Below are 20,329 nucleotides of genomic sequence, written 5' to 3' on the forward strand. Positions count from 1 at the left end.
TGCAGTCCCCCTGGAATGAGGTCCTCCAGCTCTTTGCCACCAGCGACACTTCCCTCCAGCCTTCGCCCAAAGCCCCACACCAGGAGGCTGAAGCAGGCCCCAAGTTGGAATTTCTGCCCCCCTCCGACCCACACAAAAAGACCCAGAAGGGGGAGATTCTCTGCAGCAACACAAAACGTTCATTGCACGTATCTGGCCCGGGGACCGTAGTTTGAGGAGCCCTGATTTAGTGCAATATAAAAAATGCAAATAATTTTTCTGTGGACCACCAAATTTTCTCGCAGACCACCTGTGGTCCACGGACCACCAGTTGGTGACCACTGTTCTAGTCCAACCCCCTGCTCAAACCGGAGATACCATTTCAGACAAATGGTTGTCCAATCTCTTCTTAAAAACCTCCAGAGATGGAGCACCAGCAACTTTTGGAAGCAAACCATTGCACTATTTGTTGTTCTAACCATCATTTCATTTTCATTTTTCATTTTATTTGATTTATATACTGCCCTACTCCCGAAGGACTCAGGGCGGTGAACAGGCACAAGATAAAACACATAGAATACAAAAATTTAAGAGCAGAAGTAAAATTGAATTAAATCAATTTAGCCCAAGACAAATTTAAAACCCCAGGTTAAGAACAAATTAAAATTTACATTAAAATTTACATTAAAAAGAGAATGGGAGAGGTTAGGCCAGATCAGCCTGGTGAAATAAAAAAGTCTTGAGAGTGCGGCGGAAGGTGCGTAGATCCGGGATCCTCTCTATCTCCGGGGGGGAGCTTGTTCCAGATAGTAGGTGCCCCCACAGAGAAGGCTCTCCCCCTGGGGGCTGCCAGCCGACATTGTTTGGCTGACGGCACCCAGAGGAGTCCCTCTCTGTGAGACCATACCAGCCGGTAGGAGGCCATTTGCGGCAGGCGGTCCGGTAAATAACCAGGCCCTAAGCCATGGAGCGCTCTAAAGGTGGTAACCAAAACCTTGAAGCGCACCCAGAAGACCACCGGGAGCCAGTGCAGCTCGTGCAGGAGAGGTCTTACATGGGAGCGCCACATCGCTCCCATAACCACCCACGTGGCCGCACTCTGTGCCAGTTGGAGCCTGGCACAGAGTGCGGCCAGAAATCAAGAAAATTCTCCTTAGTTCTAGGTTGGTTCTCTTCTTGATTGTCCTGCCCTCAGGTCCTCCCCCACCCCTGCTTCTTTGTGTCAGCTCTTTTGTGGGTCTTGAGTTTGTAGCTAGACATTTCAAAAGAAGGACCATCATGATATGGTACAACTGAATCAGGGATGGATTGCTACCACGGATGAAATGCTCCCGGTTCGGACCGGATCACCCGATCCGGTAGCGATGGCGGCGGGTGGTTCGGAGAACCGGTAGCAAAAATCCTGCGCCCTCCCCACCATGCCCAGCTCTTCCGACGAAAAAATGCTTTTAAAAGTAGAAAAAAAAAAAAAGGCCTCTGATGATCGCGCGGCTCAGCTGGGATCGTCAGAGGCTTTTCAAAGCATTTTTTTCTGCAATCTCTTGGCCGAAGAGGTGGTAAAAAATGCTTTGAAAAGTCTCTGACGATCCCAGCTGAGTTGCCTGATCGTCAGAGAGGCATTTTTTAAAAAGCCTCTCTGACGATCCCAGCTGAGTCGCCTGATCGGCAGAGGCTTTTCAGAGCATTAGAAAAAATGCTTTGAAAAGTTTAAAAAAAAAAAAGTTGGCCACGCCCACCTAGTCACATTCCCCCCCACCAAGCCACGCCCACAGAATCAGTAGTAACAAATTTTACATTTCACCCCTGGTTGCTACCAGTTCACCCCAGATCGATTGAACTGGTAGCGGCGGTGGTGAGGCCCCACCCACCCGCCCGGACATCTCTGCGCATGCGCAGAAGCTGCACATGCGCCCCTGAGCATGTGCGCACCCACGAGTGAATCAGTAGCAGCTGAAATTGAAACTCACTACTGAACTGAATGTCATGTGCATCAATCCTAGCCTGACCCAAATTCCATTCTTTGCACCAATTAAAAGCAAATCAAAATACCTGTGACAGCCTCATGTCTTCTAGTGGATACTTGTGGTATGTATATCAAGTGACCCTCCCAACTAGCTGTTTTATTTAAGGGGGTTTTGCGTTCATTCCTGCAGCCACCATTTTTGTTTTTATTTGAAAATCACTCCGCCAATATTCAGCATCGGAATTTCAGCAACGTGGTTTTCAGGAATCCATGTGACCCCAGGTTGCCTATCCCCACTAGGACATGATTTGATTGGGCACATAGAACATGGAACAAGAATCTGATTGGACGAGAGGCAGGGTCACATACTTTCTACCAAATAACTTATTTTGTCTTATTATTTTTCACTTTCAAGGCTGCTTGCCTCCGCATCAACCCTGGGTGGCTTACAATAAAAAATAAATAAATAAAGGAAAACAGCACATATCAAAGAGCACTGCTGGCATTGATGATGTTACCTAAGTGGGTAATGAAACATCTGTAAGAAAACTGCCAAGCTCAAAAAGCACTAAGGACGCCATATATCAAAGAGTCAGTTGTCTGAAATGGGCAGAGATAGATAGATAGATAGATAGATAGATAGATAGATAGATAGATAGATAGATAGATAGATAGATGATAGATAGATGATAGAGAGATAGAGAGATGATAGATAGATAGATAGATAGATAGATAGATAGATAGATAGATAGATAGATAGAGAGATAGATGAGAGAGAGAGAGAGAGAGAGAGAGAGAGAGAGATGGATGCTATACAATTTTGGCTTCCTTGCTTGAGTAAGCTATAACGATTTTGTCTTTATTTCTGCTAATCATTTAAGAAATGCGTGAACTAAAAAACAAACCCAATCCCCTTTAGCCCTAGACATTCTTCCTTGCTATCACTCCTTACCTTTCGGCGGTACAATGACTGAAAGACAAACAGAGAAACATAACAATGAGAAATTATTTTAGTCATTAAAAAGTTCAGCCCCTATTTTGAATCCATGGGTGGTGGTTGATTTTGTTGCTGTTGTTTTGGTATCTTTGGCTTCTTGTGGATGATTCAACCATTTACTGATCTCATTTCTGCTTAGCAGGTTCCCTAATTACGATTTTTTAAAATCTGTACAGGTAGTCCTCAATTTACAACAGTTCGTTTAGTGACCATTCAAAGTTACAATGGCACTGGGAAAAAAATGACTTACGGCCGTTTTTCACACTTACAACTATTGCAGCATCCCCACAGTCACATGATCAAAATTAGGCAACTGGCTCCTATATTTATGATGGTTGCAATGTCCTGGGGTTATGTGATCAACTTTTGTGACCTGACAAGCAAAGTCAATGGGGAAACCAGATTCACTTAACAGTTACTAACTTCAGAGCTGCAGTGATTCACTTAACAACTGCATTTACCTGAAAGAAAGAGTAAGTTTCCCTAATCCTTTAACTTTAAGAATCTTTAAGAGGTCATCTTAGATCCGTGATGGCAAACCTATGGCACGCATGCCACAGCTGGGGGCACACGAGCCGTCGCCCAGCTCAGCTCCACTGTGCATGCATGGGCACACCTCCTGCCGGCCAGCTGATTTTTGGGATGAGCAGGGGGGGTGGGGCGCATGCAGGAGACGCGTGTGTGTGCATGTGGGGGTCGCGCGCACATGCACAGGGGGTTCACGCATGTATGCATGGGGTGCAGGGGGGAGCGCAGGGGGTGTGGCATGCCCCCCACGGCCCGTTTTTGGGCCCAGGAGGCTGCAGGGAGGCCTACTAAGACCAAAGCGGGCGTGGGGGGGCATCACACCCCCTGCGCTCCCCCCTGCACCCCCCTGTGCATGTGCGCGCGATGATTCTGTGCAGTTCGGAGAACCCCCAAATCCTACTCCTGGCTGGCCCCACCTACCCCGCCCCTCCCAGAAGTCCCCATGTGGCCCGTTTTGGATGCAGGTAAGCGCAGGGTGCATGCGAAGGCTTGGTGAGGGTGAAAAACGGGCCTACCGGAAGTTCGGGAAGGCTCCAGAGGGCCTCCAGAGCCTGGGGAGGCCATTTTCGCCCTCCCAGAGACTCAAGAAAAGCCTCCAGAGCCCAGGGAGGGAAAAAACGCCCCCCCCGCCCCGCCGTGGTGCAGGAGCCCAACTAGGCCACGCCCACCATGGCCACGCCTACCCAGCAACTGGGCAGAGAATCCCTTGCTAAAATTTTTGAAGCCCACCCCTGAGCTTTTGCAATTATCTATTCAACACCTCATCCTTGTTGTCCCAGAATCCTCTGGGCAAGGGGCTTAGTGCTCCCCCTCCCTTTTCTCCCTGACTGTACCAAGAGCTTTTTTTGCAGAGCAAAGCTCTCCGTTTCCCCCATGGCTTCCAAAGAAACAGACACTTACCTAAACGTAGGGACCTGTCTTAGGGCCGACGCCCACACCTCTGGTTCCCTGTGGATACAAACCGTCAGATGACATCACAAGAGGTTCTCTGGCTTATTTCACCCTGTTTCTATGTCACCCAATCAGAGATTCTGGGCAGCTCAGAGTGATTAAAACATGAAAACATCAACCAACGTAAATTGTAAGAACAAATGGATATCCAGGCTCAGAGTACCAAGGACCTAGGGGTGGTATTCACTTACCTTCGCTACCGGTTCGCAAATGTGAGCGCGAAAAAAGAGCCTTCCGCACATGCTCAGAGGGTCAAAAACAGGGTGTGATGATGTCCAAGAGGGTGGGCGGAGCCTCCCGCAGCTGCTGCTACCGGTTCTCCCGAACCGGATAGAACTGTTGCAACCCAGGCCCAAGTAGGTAGCATTAAATACAAACAGTTCGAAAACAAACAGCCTTTATTAGAACAGCTGAGAATTAACTCATTCTCAGAATAGTCCAAACTAAATTAAAGCAAATTCTTCAAAACACCATTCCTCAGTTTATCACCTGACCTTGGGATAATTAGGCAAACTGCCAAAGGCTTTTCTTGGCAAAAGTTCAGAAGCAGACGACGCCGACAAGAAATGAATACAGTGAAACAAGAAGCAATTCTCTCAATGTTGTTTTCCAGCAAAGAGGCCAAGAGCCGTTGCTGGTCTTTTAAGCCTTATGGGAGGGGCCAATCATCTCTTGGCCTTACTCCTGAGTGGTCCTCTCTGCTTTATCTGCTCCTGCCTTCTGGCAGCTCTTCTCATACGTGCACTAGGAACAGGCCCCTCCTGTTCCTCTGCCTCTCTATTGTCAGCCTCTGGAGGCTCCAAAGTCCGCACATCACTCCCCGATGGCCCTGACCTCATGTTCTTCCTCAGCCTCATCACTGTCCGACTCTGCTGCCAGATCCACAGGCTGCGGGCGGACCACAACAAGAAACAGCTGAATACCACCACTGCAAGGACCCCACAGTTCAACCCTGACCTACAAATATTCTCCTCCCTCAGTAAGCAATGAATCCACCAGGAGCATATTAAATTTTAAATATAATCATCACCTTCAATCTTGATCATTACGACTTGATGGAAAATAGCTTCCGACATGACTGCAAGGGAGGTCCATCCTAGCTCAGGGAGAAGGGAATTTCCAGAGGGCCAAGGAGACAGTCAAAGAGAAAGTTTCTCTCACATTCCTGTCCTGAAAGCTATCAGGGGAAACTGAATCACAGTCACACCTTCCTGAATCCAATGCAGGTAGTCCTTGACTTACAACGATTCATTTAGTGACCGTTCAACTTTACAATGGCACTCAAACAAGTGACTTACAGCCATTTTGCACACTTACAACCTTTGCAGACTCCCCATGATCATGTGATCAAAATTCAGATGCTTTGGCAACTGGTTCATATTTATGACCATTGCTGTGGGGCAAGGTCATGTGACCCCCTTTTGTGACCTTCTAGCCAGCAAAGTCAATGGGGAAGACAGGTTCACTTAACAACCAGATTACTAATTTATCAACTGCAGTGATTCACTTAACAACCGGGGCAAAACCCACTTAACAGCAGAAATTTTGGTCTCAATTGTTATCGTAAGTCGAGGACTACCTGTAAGACAGGATGGAAATATTCTGTTCCAAGGAAATGAACAGAGGACCCAAAATGAAAATGTTTTACAGGTAGTCCTCAACCTACAATAATGTATTTAGCGACCATTCAAAGTTATGGCAATGAAAACAATGACTTACAACAGATCCTCACATTTATGACCATCGCAGCATTCCCCACAGTCATGTGATCAAAATTTGGGCACTTGGCAACTGGCAGATATTTACGACGGTTCCAGCATCCCAGGGTCATCTGATCACCATTTATGACCTTCCCAGACAGCTACAAGTCAATGAGGGAAGCCAGATTTGCTTAATGACCAGGTCATTCACTTAACCACTGCAGTGATTTGCAACGGTGGCAAAACAGGTCATAAAATTGGTTGCAACTTACTTAACAACCCCTTTGTTTAGCAACGGGACTTCTTATTGGTTGTTAAGTTGTGGTCTTATCAGCACCTTGAATTGTATCTCTCATGCAATATCTCTCTGTTATTTCCCAAGCACGCGGCTGCATTCTGTACCGTTACGAATAATCTCCAAAGATACCCCAAGTAGATCTAAGAAATCCCAGGAAAGCTATCTCTGAAGAGCATTCTAATCCAGTAGGATTACTTACTTCCAAGGTTAATAATATCTTTCTTTCTTTTCTCTCCATTCTATACACATCCAAGCATCCATTCATTTCAAACAAAGACACTCAGTGTTTTTCAAACTTGGCAACATTAAGTTAAGCAGCTGGGAATCGAAGCCCGCACATCTTAAAAGTTGCCAAGTTTGAAAAACGCCAAGTTGGGATGGAAAAAAACTATATAAGTTTCTGAATCCAATTGTTTCTATGTCTGAGGATTTGTTTTTGTCTGCACTAAGGGATCTAATTTAGCCAAGGTATGTCTGTTAACCAGTTGCCAAGGCAACTGACAAAGGTTAATTGGTGGTTTACTGCCGAGTGTCCAGTTCCAACTGCGAAGCACCTCCTCCACCGGAGGTGGGTTGCAGCAGGTTCTGACCAGTTCTGGAGAACCGGTAGCAGAAATTTTGAGTAGTTTGGAGAACTGGTAGTAAAAATTCTGACTGGCCCCACCCCCATCTATTCTCTGCCTCCCAAGTCCCAGCTGATCGGAAGGAAATGGGGAGTTTGCAGTAACCTTCCTCTGGAGTTGGGAGGGAATGGAGATTTTACAGTATCCTTCCCCTGGAGTGGGGTGGGAATGGAGATTTTACAGTATCCTTCCCCTGCCATGCCCACCAAGCCATGCTCACAGAATCAGTAGTAAAAAAATTTGAAACTCACCACTGTCCTCCACCCATCCTCCACTGTCTTGTCTACATTTTCTAAAGAAGACTCTTCAGCAAGCAATGTGTTTTGCAGATGTTTGCCAAATAAATTTGGGTAAAAATCAAATTCTCCATTTAATTAAAAGCCTAAACCAGGGGTGTCAAACTTGATTTCATTGAGGGATGCATCAGGGTTGTGTTTGACCTCGGAGGGCCGGGGTCGGTGTGGCCAGCTCAACATCACTCGTGTCGGGGGTGCCCGTGGTGGCCCAAGCGCTTTGTCAGCGAAAACGGGCTCCCGAGCTCTGTTTTCAGTTATGGCAGCTACTGCAACTCTCTGCCAATGAAAACAGAGCTCGGGGGGGGGCTGCCCACAGCCTTCCCGAGCTCCATTTTCATTGGCAGAGGCACTGCGGCCTTGAATTTGACACAGAGGTGAAATGCTCCCGGTTCAGACCGGATCGCCCAATCCGGTAGCGATGGTGGCAGGTGGTTCGGAGAACCGGTAGCAAAAAATCCCTGCCCCCCCATGCCCAGCTGAGCCCCGCAATCATCAGAGGCTTTTTTAAAAAACCTTTGAAAGGATTTTTTCTTTGGTGGAAAAAATGCTTTTAAAAGTAAAAAAAAAAAGCCTCTGATGATCGCGGGGCTCAGCTGGGATCGTCGGAGCCTTTTAAAAGCATTTTTTGTAAAAAAAAAATGCTTTTAAAAGGCTCCGACGATCCCAGCTGAGTTGCCTGATCGTCAGAGGCTTTTTTTTTCTTTTAAAAGCAAAAAAAAATGCTTTTAAAAGAAAACAAAAGCCTCTGACGATCAGGCAATTCAGCTGGGATCGTCAAAGCCTTTTAAAAGCATTTTTTTTACGACCTCGAAGAGGTTTTAGAAAAAATGCTTTTAAAAGTAAAAAAAAAAAAAAGTTGGCCACGCCCACCTAGTCACATTACACCACCACTAAGCCACGCCCACAGAACTGGTAGTAACAAATTTTACATTTCATCACTGGTTTGACACCCCTGGCTTACACTCATTGGAAGATAATTCTCAACTTACTTGTTCAAGCCCTTCCTGGAAAAAAAAAGAAAAGAAAAAGGCATATAAGTGAGAAATGTTACTGCATCTTGTTTCTAAATTGCTCGAACATTGAAAAATGGCTAAATTTGCACAGAATGATAGGTGCAAAATCTGATCTTCTGCCTGCCTGGTTAGGTGTGCTATCAGTTCCTAGTTTCTCTTTTAGAATTAAATACATGTACACGTATACATACTTCTTCAAGTTAACAAGAATCATAATTCTTGCCAGACAGGGCAAGTACCCCAAAACAACTTTAATTAAAGTGCACCTGCAGAAACTTCGAATTGATTGCAGGTAGTCCTTGATTTACAACAATTCATTTAGTGACCGTTCAAAGTTTACAACGCCGCCATTGAAAAAAGTGACTTAATGACCATTTTTCACACTTATGACCATTGCAGCATCTCCAGGGTCACGTGATTTTCATTTGGATGCTTGACAACCGGTTCGTATTTATGACGGTTGCAGTCATAAGTCCTGGAGTCACGTGATCATCTTTTGCGACCTTCTGACAAGTAAATTCAATGGGGAAACCAGACTCACTTAACAACCGTGTTACTAATTTAACAACTGCAATGATACACTTAACAAATTTGGCAAGAAAAGTTGTAAAATGGGGCAAAACTCACTTAAAATTTTTTTCACTTAGCAACATAAATTCTAGGCTCAGTTGTGGTCGTAAGTGGAGGACTGCCTGTATTAGCGTCTCTATTTTTTTCATAATGCATTTTAAATGTACTATTTTATGGTTGCTCTCTATGGGAAAGCATTCAAATTATGTCACCCATGAGAAGCATCATTAAAATCAAGGAGATGGTCCTCATGATTAGCCTAGGTCTTGTGGTGCTATTTTAATCTGCACCCCACACATTAATGCAGGAGTGGGGGAAAACTGGCTCACAAATGCAGTAAATTATATTATTTAAATAAATGTCACCCATTGTTTCCATTCCAGTTTTGAGAAATGTAAGAACAGTACAGTACGTTCTTACAGTGTATTCCATGCTGAGGCAGGAAAAGTACAAACGCTATTATGCTTGCTCTAAAGTAGGTTAAATACATTTAAATTAAAAGAAGCCCAATCCTAAGGGACAAGGAGATAATACTGAATCCGAAAGGCTTATAACTAATGAAAGTTTTTTATTTTTATTTTTTACACAAACACACAAACAAACATACAATATATTTTTTTCCTGAACAGTATTGGCCGGTTCACAAATTTAAGCAGTTTTTAGTAATTTCAACTAAATTTACAATTTATATATTCCTTTTTTGCGAAAGGCTTATAACTAGTTGTAGACCCGTTATGTAAAGGGGAGAAGAATTTGTCATTTTTTTTTATTTTTCTTTATTTTATTTTGTTTCAGCATCCAGCAGGGGTGGAATCTATATGTCTAATGTTAAATTTATTTGATGTTTGGATCATTTTCTTTCCTTTCTTGTACACAATTTTTTTTCTTTTTCTTTCTTTCTTTCTTTCTTTCTTTCTTTCTTTCTTTCTTTCTTTCTTTCTTTCTTTTTGTTGGTGATGTTGGATATCTGTTTTTCTGTTTCGCATTTTATTCTTGTTGATAAAACAATATATATATATAAATAAAAGTGTTTTTCTATCGAAGTACCTGGTCTACCCCAATATGTGGCAGGGAGCTTACTGCTTCCCTTTCGCCTTTCAGCTCCAATCTAGGAGCCCTCAAGCAGTTGCATTCACAACAAACCATTTTATACCAAATTTATATTTGCTGATAAAGGAATATCCTCTGTGGCTAAGAGGTTAATACAACTGCCTAATATGTAGGCAGCCCAAGTTCAAATCCAAGTAAGAGTATGGCTAACATATAAAAGAGGTATGCAAGTTTTGGTGTATTCAGGTCTTTTCCCAGGTAAGATTGAGAGTATCCTGGCGACGTTTCGACAAGGTCCCACTCGTTATCTTCAGGCTGGTGTCTTCGGCTTCGTCCTTGTGTGAGGAAACGTGATCGAAGCTGCCGTCTCTCTATAAATACTGGTGGGGAGGTGTGGGGTGCTGCTTTGTTGCTGTGAGCGGGTTGGTTGCCTGTGTTGTAACATCTTGATTGGTTGATGGAGTTGATGTTTGCAGATTAGTCAGCTGTTTCGTAACATCCTGTGTGGGGGAGGTCCTTGATGTGTGCCCATTAGTCTTTTGTGTTTTAACGACCTGGGTAATGGGCTGTGTGTTAACATCCTGAGTTCTAGTGTTGTGGTATCCTGAGTTTTTTGATGTAATGTCCTGAGCAGATGGCTGTGATGCCACATCCCGGGTTTTGGTTTGGCTCTGAGTTTGAGGTCTTGCCACGTGTTCATGGCATGTGTCAGTTTGCTTTGTGTGGAGATCGGAGGGGGGTGCAGCAGCTGGTGATGCCGCCGTGGTCTGGCTTCTGGATGGTGGTTGTATTTCGTCTATGGGATGGGTTTGGGTTTGAATCTGGTGAGGATGATTGGTGGTGGTGTCATGTGTTATCTTGGGTCCGGTGTTAATCTTCATGGCTGGGACTCTTCTGTTGACTAGGGCTAGTTTCCAGATGTCCGGTAGGTGGGAGGTATTGTCGCGTTTATTCATGTTATTGGGGTGTTTCTCTATTTCTCTATCATGGAAGCCATTGAAAAGCTTGCTGGCTGCCAGAAAAAAAGCCTAGAAACGAGTGGATTGTGATTTCATTGAACTAGGCTGCATAAAAATCTTGGTTTACGTAGGAAGAACCTGGCTAAAGAGAAATACATCTATCTATCTATCTATCTATCTATCTATCTATCTATCTATCTATCTATCTGAATGATAATACTGAATCCTGTTCCCATGTACAATATGATTTTTATTTTTTATTTTATTAAATTAATTATAATTAGATTTAAATATTAAAATTAATTTTAATTAATGCATATATATTTATATTTCAAGGGCAGTATACATAATGCTCTTGCCTCCTATTTTCCCCCAAACCATCAGCCTGGTTTGATTAACTGACCTGAGGATATACATCTACTTCATACTATGGGAAGATTAGAACTCACAATCTCTTGGTTTGTAGTCCAGCACCTTAACCACTATATCAAGCTGATTCTCGTCCTGTGCCCCCCTCCCCTCATTCAAAAATGAAAAACCAGGAACTTCTATACACACAGAGCTTGTTGTGCTGTTGGTTGATCCATAGACATCACTGCATGATTTTGACAAACCATAGTCTTTGCATGGCAGGCTACTCTAAACATGATTTACTCAACAGTTCTCTTGGTCACCCAACCAAGGGGGAGACCTGAATAATCCCCTAGGGCAGGGGTGTCAAACTCGATTCCATTGAGGACCGCACCATTGTTTGACCTTGGGAGGGGGGATGGGGGGCGTGGCCAGGGTGGGTGTGGCGAACTCGATGTCACTCGTGTCGGGGGCGCCCATGGTGGCCTGAGTGCTCTGCCAGTGAAAACGGGCTCCCAAGTTCCATTTTTGGTTGCAACAGCTTCTTGCAACCCTCTGCTAGTGAAAAACGGAGCTCGGGAGGGCCACCGGCGGCCCTCCCGAGCTCCATTTTCACTTGCAGAGGCACTGCAGGCCGGTCCTTTGCTGTTTCCAGAGTGGCCTCGCGGCCCAGATCAAAGCCGCGAGGCCACTCTGGATCAAATGCTTAACGCATTGTAAGCCGCCCTGAGTCTCCGGAGAAGGGCGGCATATAAATAAATTAAAAAAAAAGCACCGCATGGGCCGGATGCAGCCCACAGACCTTGAGTTCGATATCCCTGCCCTAGGGCCTAGGCTAACTAAATCTGGTTAGCTAAACTAGTAGTTTGGAGAGTGATGTGATGATCAGTCATGTCAACCGATCTCCTGTGAGGCTTTGAGCTCCCAAAATAAGGATGGGATAAAAGTTCAATCATTAATAAATGAATACAAAGGAAATAGGAGTTCAATCCCTGATAGCTCTAGTCAAAAGGATCTATTTGCAGGTGGTATCCAAGACCTTGAATTACTGCAGACAATCCAAAGAGATGCTGCCAGATGTTATGGTCTCACCTGGACAGGTCATTTCTATCCTTTCTTTTGGCTATGGCTGCTCTAGGTTCTTTGTGGCCTTCAACCTACAAGGTTTTACTTTGTGACCAGAACATAGTACAATGAGACTTACACATAGTCATAGAGTTCATTCAAGGCATCTTTCCATTTGTCTGAGGAGCTGCAGAAAAGGAACACAAGACGTGGAAATGTACGTGAGAAGGACATCATAAGGACATATACCATGTTTCCCTATATATACAACCTACCCTGAAAACAAGCCCTAGTCCGATTTTCACATCTGTACCTAATATAAACCCTACTCCCAAAATAAGCCCTAGTTAAGCCCTGCCCACCATCTGGTTGTACGAGGTGGGACAAGGTGCAGGCGAGCGGTGGGTTCTAAATTTTTTTACTACCGGTTCTGTGGGCGTGGCTTATTTTGTGGGCATGGCTTGATGGTCATGTGACAATTATTTAGGATTTAGCAGAGGTACTGGTCTACCAGGCTTTTAACTGCTTGCAGAGCTGTACCGGTCTACCCATTTATTTTTGCAGGCACTGATCTACTCATGTATTTTTGCAGGCACTGATCTACTCATGTATTTTTGCAGGCACCGGTCTACTCATTTGTTTTCTTTTAACACTGATCAGCTGTAGGGCAGCCCTTTGAAGCCCCAAGAGTTTAAACAGTTTTTTTCCCTCTAGCCATCAGCTGGGACTTAGGAGGCAGCAATAGATTGGGGGTGGGGCCAAATAAAAGGTAAGAATAACGTGGGGGGCGTGGGGTGGGGGGTGGGGGGGTGGGGGCAGAACCGGTTCATTGATGTCATATCATCACCACTACCGGCTCAGGAGAACCGGGCCGAACTGGGAGGTACCCACCACTGGTGCAGGTGTAAAAATCAAGAGGGCGGGAGGGGGGGGATGGAGCTGCCCCATGCGCCCACACCTGCTTATATGAGGACTGCTGCAGCCAGTGATGCTCCGACACCTATCGTGCCATTGCCCAACTTCTTCTGCAGTCGTTTGTGGCTACTTGTGGCCGGACACCATGTAGCACATTGCGCCATTGCCACTGCTCGTAGCAGGATGCAACATGGCTCCTCGCACCGGTGCTGCCACTCATGCGCGCAATGGCACAATGTGCCACGCAGACTCCTGTGTGGTCGGGCAGTGGGCAACAGGTGTCAGGGCATGGGAGGCATGGCTGCAGTGGTCCTAAAGTAAGCGGGTAAGACATCCCCCGAAAATAAGACCTTATTTTGGGGTCGAAACAAAAATAAGACTTATTTTCAGGGAGACACAAGTAAAAGCCTAATCTTATATTAACCACTTAATTGGTTTATTTATTAAGAAAATTTATATGGCCATCCAACTCACTCACAGTATTATCCATGCAACTTTGTCAAAAAGTCCCTGTCCACTCAGCCCAGTACAGCACAACCAACACAAGAATTACACTGATGTAATTACATTACATCAAGAATATCTTAGACACCATCAACAGACTCCTGCAAGCACATTGAATCAGCATAGCACACAAGCCAACTAAAGCCCTTGTCACTTGAGTCATTCCCCCAAACTCTTTGTTTGTGTGTTTTCACACCATTTCATGGTTATCTTCAATTGTTTCCTTCCTGTCTACCTTATTTGTAGACAATTTCATCCTTGGTTTGTTGAGCTGTACAACTGCCCAAAAGCTGCCTTAGGAAGATTTACCCACTTGTAAGCTTTGTTTATATCACCATTGCATCAAAAAAGCCAGAACCTAATCATGACTAAGGTAAGATGATGCCTGTTGGAATCTTTATGTTGATAGCATGGAAGTTGTGGGAAGACAGGGAAAGTAATCAAAGAGGGACTGGATCTAAATCACTGTTTTTTTAACCTGGATAATTTTAAGGTGTGTGGACCTTCAACTCCCAGAATTCTGGCTGGAAAATTCTGGGCGTTGAAGTCCACACACTTTAAAGTTGCTGAGTTGAAAAACACTGGGCTAAATAAACAAGAAATAAAAGGCGGGAGAGTTTCAAGCTTATTTTATAAGCAGCAATTTAGCCCACGTGGCAAGAAACAATCTTTATTCTTGTTTTCTCGATCTTCCCTAGCTGGGTGAGACTTGACACTAGGGAGAAGCAGAACTGGTACATGCCATACCAAATTTTTGGCCAAAATAGAACAGATTACACAAAATATACAATATATTAGTCCACATACAGTATGCCATTTTTCTCACTGTATATTATTTATTATTGTTTATAATAAGGACTATATTTGCCAGCCCCAAAGTTCAAACTTCTCAATAATTAGGAGGGAGGGAGGGAGGGACGGAGGAAGGAAGGAAGGAAGGAAGGAAGGAAGGAAGGAAGGAAGGAAGGAAGGAAGGAAGGAAGGAAGGAAGGAAAAATGATCCGTACCTGCAGTTATAGCCAAAGCAAGTTGGTTTGGTTGCATTGCATGTCTGACAGGAGATAGCTTCATAGTGGTTTAAGCCTGAAAAAAGAAGAAACAGGGCAAATTAATTAGTCACCAAAGAAAAGATTTAATATTTTATATATTTTATATTATATATTTTATATATATATACACACACACACACATACATGCACACTATGCTCAATAAAAGTTTTAATGTTTTTAATTTTTAAATGTTTTTTATTAGGATTTTAAATGTATTGTGAGCCGCCCTGAGTCTTCGGAGAGGGGCGTCATATAAATTGAATTAAATTGAAATTGAAATTGAAAAGAACAAATATTCTGCACACCAAAAATGTTACAGAGCTGGGAAACAGAGCTTTTTTGGAATCTTGGAGAGTTGTTTTTGTTTGTTTGTTTATATTTTGTATTTCTTTAAATGCTCATCTCCTTCAGGTGGAAGGGAGAGCTATTAGCAGTGCAGTGGGCTTGGTTCAAGAGCGGAAGGTGCTTTAGGACAGGAGTCTCCAACCTTGGCAACTGTAAGACTTGTGGACTTCAACTCCCAGAATTCCTCAGTCCTTTAAGTCCACAAGTCTTAAAGTTGCCAAGGTTGGAGACCCCTGCTTTAGAAGGTGTGGTCCTGGAACTCCTTTCTGGAACTCCTTAAAGCAGCTGCATCAGCATGGCTGTTCACTGAAGCAGAATCCCCCAAAAAGACCAGTTTGGTTTAAGGACCTGGGCACAGGCAACAGGCAACAGGCATACATCCCTACCAGGAGTGTCCACAGAGTGTGGCCAAAAAACAAAGATGGTGGCCACAATTTAGGACCAAAAGTCCCTGTTTTTTAGGTGCATCATTTGTTCCATCTTGACTATTTTGACTAAACCCTGCAAATAACCTTCATTTCTGGATACATCAACACACCTTCTTGCCTTCAGATCCATAATGACCTGTAGCTGAGTTGGTAGGTGAGATGCCCTGCCTTGAACCAAAACAACTGCCAATGTCATCAAACCCTCACTTGCCTATTCATTGACCAGACTTATTATAGACCACTGACTGCAACAGATTCACGACAAAAATACGCAAAAATCAATATTAAATCCCGGTGAGAGAGAAATCCTGTGTAATTCCCTCCCCTCCCAAACACCAGTCTTGGTTGTCTTCTGAACAAAGTGAGAGAGAAATTCCCTGAGGATGGGGCTCCAGCACAAGTCTGAAAGCTCAGAAGACTAAACCTCTGGTCCAGTGTTGGAATTCAAATTTTTTAACTACTGGAACTGTGGGCGTGGCTTGGTGGGCATGGTGTTGCTTGGTGGGCGTGGCTTGGTGGGCGTGGCAGGGGAAGGATACTGCAAAATCTCCATTCCCACCCCACTCTGGGGCCAGTCAGAGGTGGTATTTGCCGGTTCTTCGAACTACTCAAAATTTCCACTACCGGTTCTCCAGAACCTGTCAGAATGATAGCAATGTTCCAATATCTCAGGGGCTGCCCCAAAGAAGAGGGAGTCAAACTATTCTTCAAAGCACCTGAGGGTAGAAGCAATGGGTGGAAGCTAATCAAGGAGAGAAGCAATTTAGAACTAAGGAGAAATTTCCCGACAGTTAGAACAATTGATAAGTGGAACAACTTGCCTGCAGAACAGGGGTGGGTTCTACTTACCTTTACTACCGGTTCGCAGCGGGGTCGCGCACGTTTTCTGCATGCGCAGAAGCGTTTTGGTGATGTTGGGGTCAGTGGGCGGAGCCTCCCACCAGTTTTACTACCGGTTCTATAGAACCAGTGCAAACCAGGGGCAACCCACCACTGCTGCAGAAGTTGTGAATGCTCCAACACTGGAAGTCTTTAAGAAGATGTTGGATAACCATTTGTCTGAAGTGGTGTAGGGTTTCCTGCCTGGGCAGGGGGTTGGACTAGAAGACCTCCAAGGTCCCTTCCAACTCTGTTATTCTATTCTATTCTATTCTATTCTATTCTATTCTATTCTATTCTATTCTATTCTATTCTATTCTATTCTATTTATTCTATTCTATTCTATTCTATTCTATTCTATTCTACCTGCTGAATAGTATCCCTGCTCTGGTCTCAATGACCCATCCCAGGGTCTACTTACTTTTACTACCAGTTTGCAACGGGATCGCACACGTGCCTTGCTTCTGCGCATGCGCAGATCGCTGATGATGACATCCGGGGTGGTGGGCAGGGCCAGTGGTGGGTTCCTCCCGGTTCAGCCCGGTTCTCCTGAGCTGTTAGTGGTGACAATATGACGTCACCGAACCGAATCTGCCCCCCCGCCCTCCTGCACCCCCCACCCCCCGCATTACTCTTACCTTTTATTTGGCCCCACCCCCAATCTATTGCTGCCTCCTGAGTCCCAGCTGATGGCTAGAAGGAAAAAAACCGTTTAAACTCTTGCCTGGGGCTTCAAAGGGCCGCCCTACAGCTGATCAGTGTTAAAAGAAAACAAATGAGTAGACTGATGCCTGCAAAAATACATGAGTAGATCAGCGCCTGCAAAAATACATGAGTAGCTCAGCGCCTGCAAAAATATATGAGTAGATCGGTACAGCTCTGCAAGCAGTTAAAAGCCTGATAGACCAGTACCTCTGCTAAATCCTAAATAATTGTCACATGACCATCAAGCCACGCCCACAAAATAAGCCACGCCCACAGAACTGGTAGTCAAAAAATTTGGAACCCACCCCTTGGCGGGGCCTCCCATCAGTTTTACTACCGGTTCTTGCAACCCACCACTGACCCACCCAGATTGGATCCTGCAACATTGGACATGTATATTTGCCTTCATTCATGTCTCCTGAATCACTGCAAGGAAGGTGCCATTTGAACCTTCAGAGACAAGATGGTCCTGAGGAGACCATGTATGAAGCTACCATAGTGTGCGGAATCTCCCATTTGTTTTAAGGAATAGCTCTCCTCCCTTGCTTACCACAGTGGTTTTCACACTTGATTCTGCCTAAGAGAGAGGAGAAAATTATTTCAACAGTTAACCAAGTTGAGGCATTCTATCCATTCAATGTGTATTACTTTGCAGATCTACTCAGAAGTAAAACCCACTGCAATTTTTAAAAAAGTTGTTGGATAGGTAAGCAAGGAGCCGCTCAACAGGCAGAAGATTCACGATTTTCAGTTGCATTTATTGGAATTATCTTCAATATGTTTTACCTTGGAGGAAGCATTCTCACCCACTGCCACGGATTTCATTCGCGAAGAGTTATTGCCGGTTGCTTTATTAAGGGAAACATACCCACCCGGTGCCATCTTAGAAGAAGGGGCAGGTCAGCAACCCGTCTTGGGAGATTCCAAGAGCCAGAAGAGCCTGGTGGCGCAACAGACTAATAGCCTGTTATTAACATTCAGCTGCCTGCAATTACTGAAAGTTCGAATCTCACCAGGCTCAAGGTTGACTCAGCCTTCCATCCTTTCTAAGGTAGGTAAATTGAGGACCCAGTTTGTGGGGGCAATAAGCTGACTTTGTATAAATATACAAAAGTATGAAGGCTATTGCTTAACGCATTGTAAGCCACCCTGAGTCTCCAGAGAAGGACGGCATATAAATCAAATTAAAAAAAAAAAAATTCCACTGGCCTGGCATTAGAGCAGGACCCACAGGGTGCTTAGATCTGTGACTCTGCCAGCGAAAATGGAGCTTGGGAGGGCCCAGTTTTCACAGGCAGACATTTGCAGAAAGCCATTGCAGCCAAAATGGAACTTGGGAGTCCGTTTTCGCTGGCAGAGCACTTGGGACACCAAAGGCACCCCCGACCCAAGTGACGTTGAGCTGGCCCAGGGGTGAAATGCTACCGGTTCGCTCCGGTTCAGGCAAACCAGTAGTGATAAAAACTACCGGTTCGGGCAAATCGGTAGTAAAAAAAAGCTACTGGTTCCTCTGAAATCCTGCTTTCAAGCAAAGCTAAACTGTGCTGCACAGCTGATTCTCCCCCCCCCCACGCTGTTCTACTTACCTTCCCAAGCCTCCTTCTGGTGTGCATGGCACATGTGCACACAGTGCATATTTGGCACGCAGTGCGCATGCGCGGCCAGCAAACCGGTAGCAAACTGGTTCGGATTTCACCACTGAGCTGGCCCCCGAGGTCAAACACAATCCTAATGCAGCCCTCAATGAAACTGAGTTTGATACCCCTGCATTAGAGGATGCCCCATTTTAGAAGAGGCATCTCCACTTTGTAGTCCATATAGTACAGCAGGCCCTGCCTTAGAAGAGGCATTCCCATCAGTTATCAAACTAATTCAGAACAGAAGAAGGAAATCTCACTTTCAACGATGGCGTCCTGTAGCATTTTGATTTGTTCTTCAAAAATAGAGTCCAGTTTTTTTGGAAGGTCACCTGGGAAAACCAAGAGATCCAGCAAGTCAGAAATATGAAAAACACAACCAAAACAACAAACCAGCATTATTGTCAAGCCACCCAACCAAATGCCGATTAGTCAACGGAATACTTTTTCAATGGCTATTTATGGCTGCAAAACCAGGAGTCAGAAAAAGGCAGATGGGAGAAAGGTGGATGGCTTTGAACTGTGGTGCTGGAGACAATCATTACCATAGATTGCAACAAAGTCCTAGACCAGTGATGGCTAACCTTTTTGCCGTGGAGTGCCAAAAGTGGGGGGAGCACAGGGAGGTCGCCCACATGCGTGCCCACACCCATAATTCAATGCACCCCGCCCCCACGCACGCGATCCCTGGTGTGACACTCCCCCCCTGCTTTTAGCACGTGATAGCACAGTGGGCCCGGTAGGCCCATTTTTCACCCTCCCCAGGATCCAGAGGCTTTCTAGGAGGCTGGGGAGGGCGAAAACTGCCTTCCCCACCCCACCAGAGGCCCTCTGGAGGCCAGAAACAGCCCATTTCCCAATTTCCAGTGGGACTGGAAGGCCCAAAAATCAGCTGGCCGGCACACACATGTACGCTGGAGCTGAGCTACGGCAGTGTTCGCGTGCCCACTGATATGGCTCCATGTGCCACCTGTGGCACCCATGCCATAGGTTCACCATCACGGTCCTAGACCAAACCTCCCCAAAAATATCACTTCAACTCAAAATGACCAAACAAAGGTTATCATATTTTGGCCGTGTCATGCAAGCTGACTCACTCGAAAAATCAATCATGTTGGGAGTGATCAGTGGAAAAAAGAGAATGGGACACCCCAGTACAGGGATGGCAAACCTTTTCAGCACCAAATGCCAAAAAGATCACGCGGAAATGTCACACACTCACACTCATTGCAGCCACACTCCAGAAAAACCGAACTTCTGAGTCCTAGCGCACATATATGCCCGACAATCAGCTGACCGGTGTGCATGCAGAGGCCGGTTTTTGGCACTGCCACGGGTGCAAAGGGATTGTGCTCTGGAAAAGCCAAACTTCTGGATTCTGGCGTGCATGTGCACCCAACAATCAGCTGGCAGGCGTGCATGTGCACACCAGTTTTCAGCACTGCCGTGCGCGCAAAGGACAGCTGATCATCGTGTGCACATGTGTGCCAGAAACCTGGAAGACAAATAGGCAAGGCTGTGCA

The 20,329-nt window shown here is 45.2% G+C and overlaps 1 protein-coding gene across 4 annotated transcripts in view; it reads right to left on the reverse strand.

Moving 5' to 3' along the window:
* The window catches only part of IZUMO4 (IZUMO family member 4), a 37,809-nt gene that overhangs the window by 8,370 nt on the left and 9,110 nt on the right, over positions 1-20,329 (reverse strand). For 2 of the 4 annotated variants that reach the window (XM_034437745.3, XM_034437744.3), the window contains 7 exons: positions 19,067-19,138; positions 17,720-17,746; positions 14,770-14,845; positions 12,483-12,530; positions 8,325-8,339; positions 4,368-4,415; positions 2,895-2,912 (listed from right to left, as the gene is read on the reverse strand). In XM_034437745.3, coding sequence (XP_034293636.1) covers positions 2,895-2,912; positions 4,368-4,415; positions 8,325-8,339; positions 12,483-12,530; positions 14,770-14,845; positions 17,720-17,746; positions 19,067-19,138 — 304 coding nt within the window. The remainder of the gene's footprint in view (positions 1-2,894; positions 2,913-4,367; positions 4,416-8,324; positions 8,340-12,482; positions 12,531-14,769; positions 14,846-17,719; positions 17,747-19,066; positions 19,139-20,329) is intronic. The other 2 variants (XM_087881521.1, XM_087881516.1) reach the window with 1 other exon arrangement.

This window comes from Pantherophis guttatus, chromosome 1 (genome assembly GCF_059756535.1).
Source record: "Pantherophis guttatus breed Tessera chromosome 1, ASM5975653v1, whole genome shotgun sequence".
Taxonomy (NCBI): domain Eukaryota; kingdom Metazoa; phylum Chordata; class Lepidosauria; order Squamata; family Colubridae; genus Pantherophis; species Pantherophis guttatus.